Raw genomic sequence first — 17,221 nt, 5'->3', positions numbered from 1 at the left:
GTGAATTTTAATCCGTTCCAAGCTGAGATAACAACTTCGGTAAAGTATTTTTTTAATATTTCACACCATAAACTGTACTGTATACTACATGCTATAAATAAAAATGGGTAGATATAAGATTGTGGTTATTTTTAATAAAAGAACTTATCTATGATGATGAAAACGGAAAACAAAAAATAAACATTTCATATGTTTTGCTCTTAAAATATCGAAAACATTCTACGTTCAGATATGCAGAAATTGATAATGAAACAGCGAAAAATACAACAGATCAGTTACATCAAAAATCGTGTGAAAAAGAAAATATAAACAGCAATGGCACGTTTACTTCGCATCTTTGAAGAATCCTCCAAAACAGTAACTCGACTGGAGGAGTTGTCTCTCTAGCAAATCTCTTCGGTAGAGGGACGTCGTCCCAGATGATTCGTTCTTTTTTGTAAAGAATTTATGAAGCGTAACTTGCTTCTCCCTTTGTTAACGAATGTTTCCCTGCAGTTTCCGGAGCTGTTCTGAACGTTTAATTCTAATGCGCATGCTCCGGTTTGGTCGAGAACCGAATTTATGTTCGAGATTCGAGACGAACAAATCTCAATTTTTTTGGTCGAGAACCAAAGCACTCAGGACAGAGGTTCCGCTGTACTTATATCTATCATCAGCTGGTGAACAGGGCAGAGGTTCCGCTGTACTTATATCTATCATCAGCTGGTGAACAGGACAGAGGTTCCGCTGTACTTATATCTATCATCAGCTGGTGAACAGGACAGAGGTTCCGCTGTACTTATATCTATCATCAGCTGGTGAACAGGGCAGAGGTTCCGCTGTACTTATATCTATCATCAGCTGGTGAACAGGACAGAGGTTCCGCTGTACTATATCTATCATCAGGTGGTGAAGAAATGGTGGTAAAATCATTAAATATTTTTGAACTCTTGTGGTTTGGATACTGGCAGGGTGCGGCAGAAAAGGAGCAGTCTTTCAACTCTTTGCTGTGTCACATTAAAGCTTGTCTGATGCGTACAGACTCACTTTTTCTGAAAAAGTGTTAGGAGGCTGGCTACACATCTAGACAAGCTCGTATAAACAAACTATGTTTGACGACTGACTATATGCGCTTGGTCGTCATTGTTGTCTTTGCTCGTTGACAAGCTCATTTTCTGTTTCATTCGTAGATGCCGAGCAGACATCCTTAACATCAGCGGTGAGCAGTCAACCAGAACTGAGGGGGTCTACGTCCAGCTTAGATGATACCTCCAATTCAATAGTAAGCTATGTTAATAAAATAATCATCAATCGGTGTGTGGCTGGCTCGATATAAGTTATCCGTTTGCTTACTCGCTGGTGAGCGTTACATTCGCTTGCATCTACTTAGTACACATACATCATATACAAAAATTGTACAAATACACTGTACGCGTATATTGTATATATTACAGTCTCCCGGCCTACAGTGCTTCTACTGGTCTTGCGAGCAAGTTGGCCAGTGGCTGTTCGATATTGGACTGCCTCATCTTGTCAACCTCTTCATGCAGCAGAATGTAGATGGCAAAGGCCTCCTGCTCATTGATAGTAATCGCATCAAAGTAAGTTTTTATCTGTGAGTTTTGAGCAGAGTAATCTCTTTCATATTCACCATTTACCCGCTTAGTTACAGAGTTGGGGGGAGGCAATTTCAAATATTCTGTGTTTGAGCTTTTAGTTCTTTGCCATCACTAGGATCTGGAAGTTTATATTGGTTGGTGTTTGACTAAGAAATGCTCGAATAAGCTAAAGCTTGCATTAGTATGAGTGTATTAGCTGCAGGCACCATCATGTATAAGATAGGACTAACGGCATAGAAGCATTGCGTAAGGCTCAACTAGAACCGAAACATCTTACATAACTGGATAGCACCGAATGTCATGGATGCAAAGATGTCTTTCATCAACAATGTTGTGATAAAATAAATACAATGTGATGTATTTATTATGTATTATTTATCTTTTCTAGCAAATGGGGATCAGCTCAAAAGACAGAACAATACTCAAGAAGCGCGTAAAGGAGTTACGAATAACTCATGAGAAAGAACGAAAACAGCTTGATAAAGAACAGCGATCAAAGAGTCCTGTAATACAGAAGAAAAAGACAAAATCTCTTTTTGCTCGCTTCTAATATAACATTTATATGATTTCTATTATTTATAATTTTAACATAATCTTCCTTGAAATTTCTCCGAGACCGAACACAATCTTCCACTTGTAATCCCAACCAAGTCTTGACTGTAGGAAGCATTATGGTGGGCTTGTTCATTTATTTATAGCTTTCTTTGATTAACCAAAACTCTCATGCTTGTTTCAACTTAACGGATACATAGTTTTATAGGTTTTTATAGCTTTTCCACATCTGGCAGTGCTGTAATGCATTTGTTACCGCACTTAAGAATGCTATGCATGCTGCTCTTATCTTCTGCTGGTCAAGTAAAGGATCCAAGGGCACTCATATTTTTATAATGCATTCCACAAGTGATGCAAATCAATTATGCAATTTGTTTTTCATTCCGCTGGAAGTGACCAACCATGTATTTGTTGAGACAGTATGTGTTAGATTGCACTGCAATAGTATATAGATGCATGGTGCTGATTAGTCGTTATCTTCTTTATGCTAATTTTGCGGATTACGTATACATCTAAATATATTGCCACTGTTGAAAATTTATTTGTCTTGAAACAGCATATGTGTATGTAATTACTAGATATTGTATATGTAAAGTTGATTTGAAATGCATAGAAGTACTAAAAGTCATTATCCGGTAACAATTTAATAACGGTGTAGAAAAGTAAAGGAATGCTCATATATAAAATACAACATGAACTAGTTGTAGTAATCTGGCGGAGTGTCGCTAGCACACCTCATACCAACATTGCCAGAGGAGCTGTCTGGAGTATTTTGACTTCTTGCAGCGCAACGGTGTCTATAGCAGTAACTCTGAAACAGCAAGCATAACTTTTAATTTCTTATTTTGATATAACCTAGTCAAACTTTGCACGTCAAAATTATAAGAAGCAAATCTATCTGAATCTGAAAGTGAGTTTTTACAATACTCCGTCCTCACCTACCTTGTGACACATATAAGATCCACCCTTCTTAACTTTATCGTTAGTTGGCTCCGGTCCTTTCTGCAATGATATTAGTTCAATAAGCATGTTACCTATGGTATAGTAGTTTGCTATAGTATAACTGTTTGCTATGGTGTAGTAGTTTGCTATAGTATAATTGTTTGCTATATTATAATTATTTGCTATAGTGTAATTGTTTACTATGGTATAGTTGTTTGCTACAGTGCAATTGTTTACTATGGTATAGTTGTTCACTACAGTATAGTTGTTTGCTATAGTATACAGCAGTTGTTTGCTATAGTATACATCAGTTGTTTGCTATAGTATACATCAGTTGTTTGCTCTAGTATACATCAGTTGTTTGCTCTAGTATACATCAGTTGTTTGCTCTAGTATACATCAGTTGTTTGCTATAGTATACAGCAGTTGTTTGCTATATTATACAGCAGTTGTTTGCTATATTATACAGCAGTTGTTTGCTATAGTATACAGCAGTTGCTTGCTATAGTATAGTTGTTTGCTATAGTATACAGCAGTTGCTTGCTATAGTATAGTTGTTTGCTATAGTATAGTTCTTTGCTACAGTATAGCTGTTTGCCAGTCTGTCTGCTTATATTTGAACTAATCAAAGGGATTAGAAGTCGATCAATAGGACATTTCTTATGACACCAGCTAGTGACACAGTTGGGTGATCTCTATGAAGAATGATGACCACTCCTTTATGTGTAGTAGTCAAACGCTTACTGGGTTCTCCGAGTACTCATTGCTGTGGACTGTGACCCACCAATCCGCTGTCCATTCCCATGCATTGCCTACGATATTCTTCAGGCCAAAGGAATTTTGCTCAGGATACTCATCGACTGGGGATGTGTTAATATAGCCATCATCTCCAGTATCGGTCTTAGGGAAATCTCCTGAGATAAAACATTAGTGACAGTAATAAAACATCGCTGACAAAATTCATTTAAAAAGGCACTACAGGACAGGCAGGAGTGATGCTGATCACCCTACCTATGTTAATCACCTACATTGTTAGCTAGCTTGTACTTGATAGGAACAAGTTATGCATTAGCATAAATGTCCTATTTCAAGACTGCGTTGTAAAAATAACAAAAGGCCAAGCTGGATATGTGACAATGATGCAGCAATTATATGTGGCAGTCAACGATTGGCGCATTTTAAATGATCATTGCCCAAGCGTGTAGCATTTTATGCAGGTACTGGAATTTATGCAGGCACTGGTATTTATGCAGGCGGTTATGTACCAGCATGGCAAGAATAGATGCAAAAGATGGTGGAAGAACAAATACACACTATTCATCTTTTATGATGCGGGCCACTTGCCTTGCCAGACATTCATCCAATGTTCATCCTGTGGCATAAGTTTGTTTCCCCATGGATAAAGTTTATCCTTCTTTCCCGCTTTGCAAGCATATTCCCACTCAGCTTCAGTTGCCAGTCGTTTACCCGCCCACTCGCAAAAGGCCTTGGCATCATTCCATGACACGTGGACAACTGGGTGGTTCATTCTGTAACAAAATTCAGCGAGAATGTAAATTGTCATTATCAAATAACAAACTATAGTGAAGATAACAGAATATAGCGAATAGCCATACCTGGGGATAATATCCGAGTCAGGTCCCTCTGGATGTCTCCAATCCGCACCTTTCACTGGCAACCACCATGGCGCTGCAGCAACCTATCCAGCATTAAATTTTTATAAATAATGCATTTACAATAAATTTCTGGCTCTATCTGTATGATAGACCATTTCTGTTTCACAAATAAAAACCATTCCAAAAGACCTAAATAAACAATTATTTTCAAAGCATCAACTACCAATTGTTGCACAAGTTGGTTGAGATTCAAGGTTCACATACCCCAGCCTGTGTTGGATAACTGAAATGACCACTTCGCAGCCTTTATTGCAGCAGTTTTAATTTACAAGTTATTAAAAAGTAGAAAAGTTATTAAGAAGTGCCACAGTCCCATATTTTACAGTTTACTACCTATTTTTGCAATCAAATTCAGTGCCTACAAGTTTAACAATTTACAGTGGTTTAAAGGTTGACTTGCAAAAAAATTCACATTACAGTTATTTAGTACCACAAGGTTCACCATGTCTTACTCTGCTGTGTTGTAGGTGTAAAATACGTGGAAATGCGATTACAAGCTCTTAAAAGCTTAAAACAATGCTAACAGTTAATTGCAGCCATCACAAAAACGCCGTAGGCTGGAATCCCTCTTCAAAACGGCTCAAATGAAATGTAGTTGAACACGATGGTTTCTTGTTTACACTTTCATGCAACCTCATTCGTCGAAATATTTCCACAAATATACTTCACGCATTCAATAAAACCATTTCTATTGTCCTTACGCATCTATTTCATTGTCATTTTAATGCTGTCACTCTGAGCACTGATATCTCAAAACCTAGCCTAAAAATTAGTTTATGTTTTTAACCTTAGCTCGAAGGAGTGCATATCATCCTCTGATAAACATGAGGAACCTGTTGGTCACCTGTGATAGTCGAAAAATGCTACAGAAATTGTTCGCGCCATTTAATAGGAAGTATGGGTCCCATGATCAGATTAAAACTAGATGATTAAACTAAACTGAAACGAAACTGTAAAGTAGCGAGCATCTATATTTGATAAGGGCTTACCAGTAGAACCCGAAATGTTTGTCATAAACTAGTGCTGCGAGACGTTTTATATTGAGAGTTTTATTGGCTTTTCATTTCCCATGATAACATCATGTGTCAAAGCAATAACCACGTCGAGTATGTCATCGAAATATAAGGATTCCAACCTACTGCGGTTTCGTGATGGTTGAGATTAACTGTTCGATTTTTTGAGAGCTTTTAATCGCACTTCCACATATTTTGCACCTACAACACAGCAGAGTAAGACATGGAGAACCTTTTGGTACCAGTAACTGTAATGTGAATTTTTTTGAAAGTCAAATTTTAATTAGGTTGCTTTGAAGTGTTACAAACTACTGTAATATTATTTGCTGTTAAAACAGAAGAAATTACTCACCGCTTGATCAATTCCAGCTAAGGTTTCTTCACTTATTAAACTTTCAAATACAAAAGAGTCGCCAAACGTCTCCGCCTAAAACAGTCAGAATCAGATCACGCGGTTATTTCTTCAACGGATCACAATGGAACAGCTACAAGCCAAAACAAGACCATTATTAACTGCACATGGTCTGCCAACATAAGACCAAATTGGAAAAATAAAAATTATTTTAAAACTTTTCTTGGCAGCCTGGAAAATTAAAAGTAACAATTTAAATGTCATGTAAAGGCTTTACACTGCACCAAAACTTACCTCCGTCGTGTAATTCGTTTCAGCAACAAATCTGGCAAACTCAGCATTGCTGGTCTCCATTTTGTCTAAATAAAAAGTGTCTATCAATGTTTCACGCAATGGAGATTCCCCATCCGCAGGAATGAAAGGTTTGTCAGTTCCCATGAAAAACGTCCCACCTGGAATCTTAACCATTGGATTAGACCGTAAAACGGATAATGTCAATGCTCGATCGTGATCAGCTTTCTTTGAAGAATCATCTTGTGTGTCCATTTTGTCATTTTTTGGTAGCTGGCAATGGTCATCTTCTTTTGATTGACACGAGCCCTTTTCCAAATCAATATCTCCCGTTGACCTTTCTTTCAAATTATTTCTATTGAGTTTGTTGCAGCCACAGCCTTCCTCTGAGCCAACAGAATCTTCAAGGGATACACCGCTTAAAATACCACACAGAAAAATAAAGGCTACAATCACTTTAGTCATAGCGCTAGAGGAGTTCCAAAATTTTAGGAAAAAGTTTCACTACAACCAGAGCCAACGAAAACCGGATGCCTTCTGGACAGAGATATTGAGCAAAACCGGAAAAACATGAAACTGGAAAAAATCCGCATTAGCTTTATTACCACGATACACATTTTAATAACGCAAGTCAACAAAAAATTTTGGATATAAGTTCAATAAAATTGAAAGAATTTACAGCAACTATTGCTATTAACAATTCAAATTAAAAATAATGTGTAGTCGAGGTAGTTAATTGTAGTTGCGTTTCCGTGCCGTGGGTCACATGTTTTCAACGTCTTTCCGTTGATGGACCCGTGCTAGACCTTGACGAAAAATATTATTCTCCGAGTTGCTTTTCTTGTCGAATCAATGTATACACATTTTATCAAAGCATTGATATTTTGTTTTGTGCTGTTTTGCAGCGCTCAATGATACAGTTTATTACCGTAAAACCAACTTACTCAAATAGTCTATTAAAATGCACGCAGCTTACTCGCAACCCCATCACAACACAGTCATATGGGATTTGGGAAAAAATTACGTTATACACTATTAAACCGAATCTAGAAATGCATCAGTGTTAATTTGTTTTGTCATCTTATTCTATTTAGACAATGTTTAGTTTGTCCTTTTGCTTTGGTTGTGTGAACTAATTTGATTATTACTGGTTCAGACGTTGCGTTTGTTTAGGGAGAAATTATGTTATCCATAATTAATATGAATCCACACACAACATCAGCGTTGAATTTGTTTTGTCATCTTATTTTTATTTTGGATATGTTTATTTTGTGCACTTTTGCTTAGCTTGCGTGAACTCACCCTAGCAATAAAGGTGAGATCAAAGACTTAGAGCTTGTACAGAACCAAGCTATCAGGTTTATTGCAAACCTGAAAGGTACAAGAGGCATAAGCGAGGCTATGGACAAACTAGGAGTGATCCCACTACAACAAAGAAGACAACAACAAAGAATGAGGCTACTTATGAGAGTACTAAGCAAAGAAGATATACATCCTGCACTCACAGAATCTTATGACAAGCTCATTACCATACCAACAAACGTTATACAAACTAGATCTCAAAGACACGGAGTTCCAATCACTCTACAAACAAACAGGTCACTCTTCCACAATAGCTTTTCACCAAAGACAATACGAGACCTTAAATTGCAGACCTCTATGTAACATTAATTCATAGATTCTAATTATGAAACCAATTACTGGAACATTGTTTTACAAAGAAAAATCCATTTGGGTCTAATTGAGGCACGCCCCTTACATCCCTAGGTGGTTTAGCGTGAAGAATCCTACGAAGTAATACGAGGTAACTAATTTATTACTGGTTCAGGCACAGACTATTAAAAGCCGCACTGATATTTACAAGTAAAGATACTTTTTTATTTTATAAATTCAACAATTGAAATACACAACCAACAAAATTCCAAACAATTGTATTAATGGTAAAAGATTAAAATATAGCCAATAAAAGTTAAATCATTACTTGAATGGTCTTCCATGTTCTTTGCTCAGCACCGTATGGCTGCGAGTCTGGACAGGTAAACAAGACTCATGACATACATGTAGATACAGAGCATCAGCAGTTGAAATAGGAGCCTTGGCAGTGAAGGAAAAGCTTCAGCAGACGAAGGAAAGAGAGAGCCTCAGTAAGCAGAGGGGAAAGAGGCAGTCATTAGAGCTGTTCTCTTTTATAGTTGTCTGGCATGTAGAAAGGCTAGCCTGTGGGAAATAGGTTGAGAATTAAAGATCAATGCTTTTAGTCAGGAAGATATTTCGTTTGCGTAAGTCTCCAGCTGGTATATGGGATGTTAACATGTAGGGTGGAACTCCTGGTATTTAGACCATGTTTGACAGAGGTCTAATTTTTGTGGTGGTTTCCTGGCTGGGCAATTGATTCATCTTGTGTGATAGATTTCTTCCACTTTGGAGTTTCTAATTTTCTTGTTGCTTTTCTAATTATTGGATATTCTGATGCCTTGCAGGTCATTTTGTGTGCATATTGTATGTATATTTTGTTTTGGTGATACATCCATGCTGCACAGACACTAGTGAAGAGTTTAAGCTATTATAAGTAATACTGTTATTTACCAGTAAAATATGCTTCTTTATTTTGTAAGTCCAACAATTAAATTACACAATTAACAAATTTCTAAAACAGTATTATTGACAAAAGTTTAAAAATAGCCAGTGAATGTTACACCATTACTCGAATGGTCATCCATGTTTATTTGCTCAGTCCCAAAGGGCTGTGAGTCTTGACAGTCAAATGAGAGTCATGACAGTCCATACAGAAAGAGACTCCACAGATGGAGGGAACTAGGAATATAGTTTAGAATATAGAATACTAGAATATATTAGCCTTTGAGGCTAATATAGATATATATATATATATAAGCATATATATCTATATTAGCCTTTGAGATGTTTAGGTGCTCAGGTTCTGTCGTTTATGTTGCAGAGAGTTAGTATTTGAGTGGTCTTGGACTTGTCTTAACCCTTTGAACCCCGGCCGTTTGTGTCAATGCGTGTCAGTAACCCTGGGCAATCTGTCCAATGACCCGAAGTGTCTAAACTTTTATTAAATATATCTAAATGTGCTCATAATACAATGATATTTGGTGAAACACCAGGAAAAAAGTTGGGCAACCCACAGCAAATGTCATCAAACAGAAAAAAACAGTACTTCACTATTTTTTGGGCTAAAACTATAAAAGTTTGTACGATTTTACAAAACTTGTAAAAACATTTACAGTAGCAGCATATCCATTGAGCACCTGTTCATCATTATTTCATGACTCAAAATATACTGGAAAATTATAGTTAATATCATGAAAATCTTTATTTGCATCAAAATCATTAATGACCTACCAACAAACAGGTCGTATCGATTTTTTTTCGCGATATCGTTCTAATAGAATTTGTTAATGAAACGAAGGAAATGGGTAAAGATATTTGAAAACTGTTACAAACGGAAGTGAAAATTCCGGTCTAACATCCTGTGCAAAAATTAATTTGATTGATTTACGCTGTTACTTAGAAACAGCTTTCGTAAACAAAGCCATGTGAAGGCCGGAAAACTGGCCGATAGGGATTCTGAGACACCCTACGCAAGGCCGGAAAACCGGCCAATAGGGCTCAAAGGGTTATGTATGTCATTAGAGTGTATTGATTGGAAATGATAGTTAACTCCAGTTGTTTCTGTTGTGGCTGTTATAGGGTCCTAGGGCTGTATAAGTGTAATGGTCTCTAATGTCTTATTGGTGGTTCTGTAATCTGCTAAGTAATGCCTTTTTCCAATTTGTTTTTTGCTTGCATCTTCTGAATGTATTTTGGTGGTTTCTTGATCTGTTGATTAATGTTTTTCTGGTTGAATCTTTTTAATATAGTAGTTGTTTTTGATGGTTAAGCATATTGTGTGAATTGTTCAGGTTTTTTACTATATCTTGTTTTGCTGATATGCTTATACAACAACATAGCGCCTAGTTTAACATTTCTTACGTGAACCATTGTTTCGACTTTTTACATATTACATGACTATTACATGACATGATTGTTATTTTCGATAAGGAAATCACAACAAAAACTGTAGTTGTACTAGTTGGGCGATTTTTCTCCATGCTGGGGAAAGTTGAGAGTTGCAACATTGTAGCTAATATAATCAATAGCCATAACGCATGTTTATTTTTTACAAAAATTTATGACATCCTAGTCACATACAAGCAATGAATTAGATCAAGTGATCAGAAGCAAAAACATGTCTGTTTTCCGAGGGTATGTTAATGGAAAAACTTTGAAGAATTTAAAGGAGTGGAAAGTGAAGCGGGTTTACAGCCAAACTGAACTCGTGTAGATAGGGGGAAATGTGGAACTGACGCTTATGCTTGTACTTAACACAACTACAAGGACATTGATTGGAAGCACTCTGCAATTGTGTTGCAAAATTTTTCAATGCATGCGAACTGCCGGGCAATTAAAAGTGTCGCTTTTAGTAAAAATCTGAATTGTTAAATATACCGTTGACAATGTTTAGACTTGATGCACGAAGGCTGGTATGCATGGGAAAGGAATGTATTACATCATACATTAGTATTAACTTGCACGGAAGTTAGCCATCAGATGTGGTTAGCAGGTTAACAAAAGTATTATATTATTCTGGAGTCCATACATACAATATCGTTACAATGCATGTATGCGTTGTCACTCATCAATAACAAAAAAATGGTGACGATTCATTATAATAGGTAGGTGATTATAATCGTCCCTCAATAATAAACCGCAATAAATAATGTTAAATATGTAGTTGCGTCAAAAAGGTCGATTCAATAAAATTAAGACAAAAGGCTAAAAAATCAGCTACAATTTGATGTTATTTTTGTCTATGTAGACTAACCCTGTCCAGAGATATATGCGTTTGAATGAGGCCATCTTTTAAAAAGCTCAGATTCGAGCGGGTGCTTCATTCATGATGTAACGAGTGACATATGTGAAAAGAGTCCACGAGCGATAAATATAGGATCTCTTCTTTAGCCAATCATCAGGACGAAATTTTTATATAGGTCATGTTAAATGTTATCGCTCGTAAAATAAGTTGTCTGTGATGTCGAAGATTCTCATTGTTAGGGAGATTACTAGTTAGTTATGCGCATGGACTACTAGTAGATTCTAGTAGCTACATGCATCAACATATTTATTTTACATTAATCATCAGACAGGTTATGGTTAGAGCTGACAGGCCTCAGCAGCGTTATGCTGCAGAGGAAGATAGAAAAATGGAGGTAAATTTATCCCCAACTTTGAGTATCCTATACATATATTCTAAGCTAACTGTAATAATTTTAGTACTCATGAATACATCTACTAATAAGTAAAATTATAACTTTTTGCTATCGCGTATCATCGTTGCATAACTTATGATCGTTTCACAACTTTTTATCATTTCACCTAGCTATAGCATTTTCTTTGGCATTTTTAGCTAGTAAATTAGATTTATAATTAGAATTTATGTTCAATGTGTAAAAAGTGAGGAAAATCGGTTGATCAATGCTCATTTTCAACGCTCAGAAACAAAGCTTCGAATTGTTGGATTGGCATATTGGAGCAGTCGTGTCGGTCTTGAAACTGTCATAAATGGAATAGAGAGTCACGAATGTGTGCTGCACAAACCATAATATGTTTTGTTTGAGTTTGTTGCAGTAGATTATTTTGTCCTATTATATGAACTGAAACTATGTTACGGCCATGACTTGGATGGATGTTTTTAATAAAAACTTTGTGCTGCGATGAAAATGTTTTGACTTGTAAAATTATATAATAAAATAATATTGTTGAAGGCAATGCAAAACATGATTTGCAGAACAATACATTATAGCCCTGTTATCATCTGTGCGGAAATCTTTCCTGATAGGTGGATTTATGAAGTGTAATCAGAGCTGTATTGACAGGTACTTTTGCATAGCTCGACTCAATTCTAACGAACCAAATAATAAGAACTCAAAAAATTATATGAAAGATGGATTTATGAGGTGTAATCAGAGCTGTATTGACAGGTACTTTTGAATAGCTCGACTCAATTCCAACGGACCAAATATTAAGTTCAAAAACTTGTATGCTCCACCCTACTAAGTAAAAACAGCTGAGTCTACCAATTGCCAACCATGTGCAAGAATGGTTTCAGTAATCCTTTGCCCGAAACGGTGGGTTAATTGATTTCAACGAACTTAATGTTGTTTTGCGTTCACTATTTCGGTCAACTCATAACACCATTTGTTTTGTACATGAATTAACTAATCGAATGGACCAGTAAAATTTTCTACAAATTGATACTGATAATGACTAGATAACGTAAACTATACTTGACTTTTTGAGATGCAGTGGGTTTCGTAATATATTCGAACATATTATTTCCAAAGATGGTAGCGTGCCTATTTTATTTAGAAGCTAGTCTCCGGTGTGCATGTAGCAACTGAGAACTTAGCTTATTTTATCACGGCCTTTGTATCAGCTAACTCGACGACGTAATTACCGTAGACCGGTACAATTGGTAGTCGGTACTCAAATGTTTACACAATGTTTAGAGGAAGTTAATATGACAAGTTTTCAATTTCCCTTATTTGAGACTTTTGAAACATTCATAATAATGTATCTGTAGCTGGATTTAAAGTTTTATTCATCATGAGCAAATACAAAATAAAATATATGCCAATAGAGCTGCATAGGACTAGACTTTGATCGCGTTAGCCGACGTGAATACGAGAGATATAGACGGGTTGTATCACGCGTTACATCATTTTGGGCAAGTCTGGGCATGGTTTTTGGCCTGAGCATTTTTACCGCGATCAATTTTTTTTGATTTTAATCTTCAAATATCTTGACAACGGGATCGCCTAACACAAACAACATATCGACTAATAGACAGAAAAATACATTTTAAAATCAACTCAAATTTGACGCAACCTTTTAACACATCTTTAATATGAATATGGTACACAATCACGATTAAATATTTACAACAGCAATTGGTATGAGCTATTCTATGAATATAGGTAAGTAACGTTAACATCGATGATGAAGGCAAGTCTATGAATGTATATAACGTGGAATGCGACATGGTAAAGTTACCACTTGTGTGTTTGTTTGTGGGCTTATGTTTAATTTCTTTTAATGTTCATTGTTGCTGTCTCCACAGCGCTTGCGTTCTCTTCCATTCTGTGGTTCCACTTCACATGTGTAAAACCTTTGTTGAACAGTAATGTAAGTAACAAAGTAAGTGTAACAAAAATATAAGGCATAATGTATCTCATAAAGTTGTTGACGTACCTTCATCACCATTGGAAGTTGGAGGTAAGTCTGAGGTCTTTGCGTAAAAATTTAATTCAACAAATTTAGAAAGACGTTAGAACAAGACACTTGATACTTATTTTTACATTAGCTGATGTTCCAACTTATTAAGCTAAAAACTCCTGAATTATTTGAGGTAAGCTAAACCTACATTAAAAACATCTTTAATAAGTTTTTTATTTGGTAAGTGAAAAGATCTGGAGCTTATTTGACAATATTTGTTAAGAAACATATTTTATTTCTTATGCTGAGCAATTAGCAGTTGCTAACATTAGTAAAATGGGTTGCATTATTTGTCCTTGAAAACAAAGTCAGTCAAATCTGCCATATAAAATCGAAAACTCTGTCTGATTAACAGTGTAGATCGCGATAGATCTCAGGGTTCTCCCCAGCTAGGGCGGAGGGTTGAACCGCTTATGTCCCAGATTTGTACACCCTATGTCCAGTTACAGCCATTTTGCTCGCTATAACTGGACATAGAGTGTACCAAACAAAAACAAAAACAAACACCAAGATTTATACATATAGACTAGTACCCTGGAAGTCCACCGCGTCATAAGAGTTCGTCTGGTGTAATAATTATTTGCGCAATATTTGCGAAATGTTGTAATGCGATGTTATAGTAATGTGATAATGTGATAGCAGGCCGGGCGGCAAACTCGAACTTTACAGGTTCAAATTCCGAACAACGCAATCTTTTTTTCAACATCCAACCAGGATTTGGGCAGGCACGGCTCTTTTTATTGTAATGATTTAATAATATTGTATAAAAGTTCATTGCAGTGATTCCTTTTTGCTACTGCTTACAGCAAAAGCTGACTTTTTATATACAATAGAAATTGAGTGATGAGCCTTTGTTCATCGTAAGACCAGTTGGGGTTATCGAACAGTAAGCATTACGAATCAGTAGATTTACAAAATAAATAATAATAATCGACCAAATGATGAAAAGAAATATACACAAACAAGTGGCATATACAATCAATGTTTATAATAATTGCAGGAACTAAAATGAACCATTTGAATTAATTTATTCAGCATCGTAAAGGTGCAAACACGCTAGGTGATATTTAGTGCTAATCTGCGCTAGAACTCGTTACAACGCTAGCCATTTTCTATCACAACATTATCGCGCTTGACATGCATTTCAATTGGTTGGTTTTTCTCAGAATGCAGTTTTCTGGCTGCTAATTTCTTCGTATCAATGTTCACCAACGTACAGCAACAAAATTTTGTTACGATTGAAACATCATTAAAATGAATACTGAATTGTTCATAGATTTAATAAGAGTACACCCAGTCCTGTACGACACAACACACAAAAATTAGAAAGAAACTCAGTTGAAAACCGTTGAATCGTTTTTTGTTATGTCTTCTTGTAGTGTACAATCCGTAACAGTGAGATAGGTCTACTAACAAAAACGGAAGTTGTTTACGTTGTTGCTTAAAAGGCGCCATATTGACTTAAATCTATTAAAAACTCCAAAAAACTGATGATACGGAATTTTGTTGACAGTTTGTAAGCGTGTCCGCGTTATCGTTTGCTGATGAATCGTTCAAGTGTGTTTAGGCACACGCCAGTGATATTTCCGCGCTCCTCATGACGCTGCGATAAAACCGTCTAGCGTGTTTGTACCTTGAGCTTTTGCGCTGCTGCTACAAGTTTCAGTCTCATTGTCGCTTTTGCTCCGTTCACCTTCCTTTGAGTTTCCAAGTTCTTCATCGCTTCTAACCTAAAATTTGTTCTACTACTAAATCAGTCCTAAATCAGTAAATGATATACAGCCTCCCATATGGGGGGCTGTATATCATTGGTTTAATTCACATAATTCTGCACAGGAAATCGTGCATAAAAAACACGGTACAAAAGTATAACCTGAGCAGTTGAAAAATACAGAGTGATGCTGTTCTCATAAAACACCTCTGGCATACTTAGCAACTGACTCAAGTGCTCGCATCTCAAACATGGCTCGTATGTTAGTGCTAAAATTTGCCTGAAAGCTGTCTCATATCTCAAGTTTCTCATACGTTGGAGCACTCGTAAGTTGAAGTATTACTGTATATATATTTGTAGCTGTTTCAAGCTGCAAAAAGAGCAATGTACAATGAAACAAAACAGCAGACAAGAATTAGCAAAACATCTAAATTTGCCCGAGGCTAAATTTCCCAACAACAATATTTTGTCTACACTAAGACGATTTGTCAGAGTTGTGTTTTCACTGAAAAAGTCAAAATGGCTTATCGTCTGTTTACGATTAGAAATACATTTTTACAAAGACATTACACAAAACCAACTCAAACCTCAACTATAAAAAAGGTCACCATTTTTAGCCAATAAAAAACGTTGATATCCATTCCATTTTGATCGCTCACACAGAGCAACAAATTTCAAAAATATTTTACTTCCTAAACCAAATATCACTATAGAAAATGTTGATTGGATCACATTTGTTGCGACACAAGTAGGCAGCCATAAATACATATCAGATGCATTCCACTACAAACGTACTATATTCGTAGGCTTAACTACTGATTCTTCGCTTTTTTGTCTATCTTTTGTCCATATTTGATGGTGCGTATTTGCGCAAAGTTCATTAGTCTGCAAGCATTCTCTTGGTACACCTTTTTCATTGCTGCGATATCCTGGCGGATACGTTCACCATGCTCATCTCTTACTCACCCAGTCTGGAAAAAGGTCTAGATGAGAGAGGTGTATTTTTAGAGACATGATCTGACCTAGCTTAGCATAAGCAGACACCAATTTCATTACACGTTCATCATAGTTTTCTGCTCGGTTGTTCCCATGAAAGCCTCCAACTACTGTTCTGAAAGACTTCCATACTAGCTTCTCTTCTGCCCAATGTGAGCTGTAAAGCTCTTCACCCCTGTTTAGTGCATGGCTTGTTGTAGGTATACATATGATATAGCGTGTAATGTATGAGACAACTTGTGTGTTCATTCTATGAACATCTGAGAGCCACTGGCTTATAATCCACAGTCCAATGTACAATAAATCCATAAGTGCTTAGTAGGCGGAGCTAACTCACTATCATGATATACTATTATGAAAACCACCCAAGACATCTCCTTTCTTACAGAACAAACACTAATCTATTAATAATTATAAGAAATGTGTCACACATGCGTAAAATAACATAATATATCAGATGTCACGGTCCTTTAAAATTACATTCGTATACCTCTATGAAAAGTATAAAAACAAACATTTTATCAAAGGATAAAATAAGTATTATTGGTTTATAAAAATTCTGCACATAACATTGAATACATTGTGGATTATTAGATTGTGCTTGGCATGTCTACAAAAATGATATTGATAATAACAATAATACTAAAGCTTATCTAGAATAACAGTAATATTTATTCAGAAGTTTTCTAACCTACACCCACTATGTCTCTACTCTACCTACACAAAGCATGCCTTATTTAAAACTGTTATAA

General features: G+C 36.1%; 2 protein-coding genes across 4 annotated transcripts in view; one reads left to right on the top strand and one right to left on the bottom strand.

The window, feature by feature from the left end:
- Positions 1-2,936, top strand: part of LOC137392024 (neurabin-1-like) — a 54,911-nt gene extending 51,975 nt beyond the window's left edge. For all 3 annotated transcript variants that reach the window (XM_068078612.1, XM_068078611.1, XM_068078610.1), the window contains 3 exons: positions 1,170-1,261; positions 1,434-1,580; positions 1,987-2,936. In XM_068078612.1, coding sequence (XP_067934713.1) covers positions 1,170-1,261; positions 1,434-1,580; positions 1,987-2,148 — 401 coding nt within the window. In that variant the 3' untranslated portion in view covers positions 2,149-2,936. The remainder of the gene's footprint in view (positions 1-1,169; positions 1,262-1,433; positions 1,581-1,986) is intronic.
- LOC137392026 (formylglycine-generating enzyme-like) lies at positions 2,672-6,980 on the bottom strand. The gene is made up of 7 exons (XM_068078613.1): positions 6,428-6,980; positions 6,134-6,208; positions 4,709-4,791; positions 4,437-4,621; positions 3,837-4,006; positions 3,093-3,152; positions 2,672-2,961 (listed from the first exon to the last, which is right to left on the bottom strand). The coding sequence occupies exons 1-7, from the start codon at positions 6,887-6,889 to the stop codon at positions 2,848-2,850; spliced, it is 1,149 nt and encodes a 382-aa protein (XP_067934714.1). The 5' UTR covers positions 6,890-6,980; the 3' UTR covers positions 2,672-2,847.
- Between the last annotated feature and the right edge of the window lie 10,241 nt (positions 6,981-17,221).

Source organism: Watersipora subatra, chromosome 3 (genome assembly GCF_963576615.1).
Source record: "Watersipora subatra chromosome 3, tzWatSuba1.1, whole genome shotgun sequence".
Classification (NCBI taxonomy): domain Eukaryota; kingdom Metazoa; phylum Bryozoa; class Gymnolaemata; order Cheilostomatida; family Watersiporidae; genus Watersipora; species Watersipora subatra.
The sequence above is the reverse complement of the archived record's forward strand: the minus strand, read 5'-3'. Positions and strand labels throughout refer to the sequence as shown.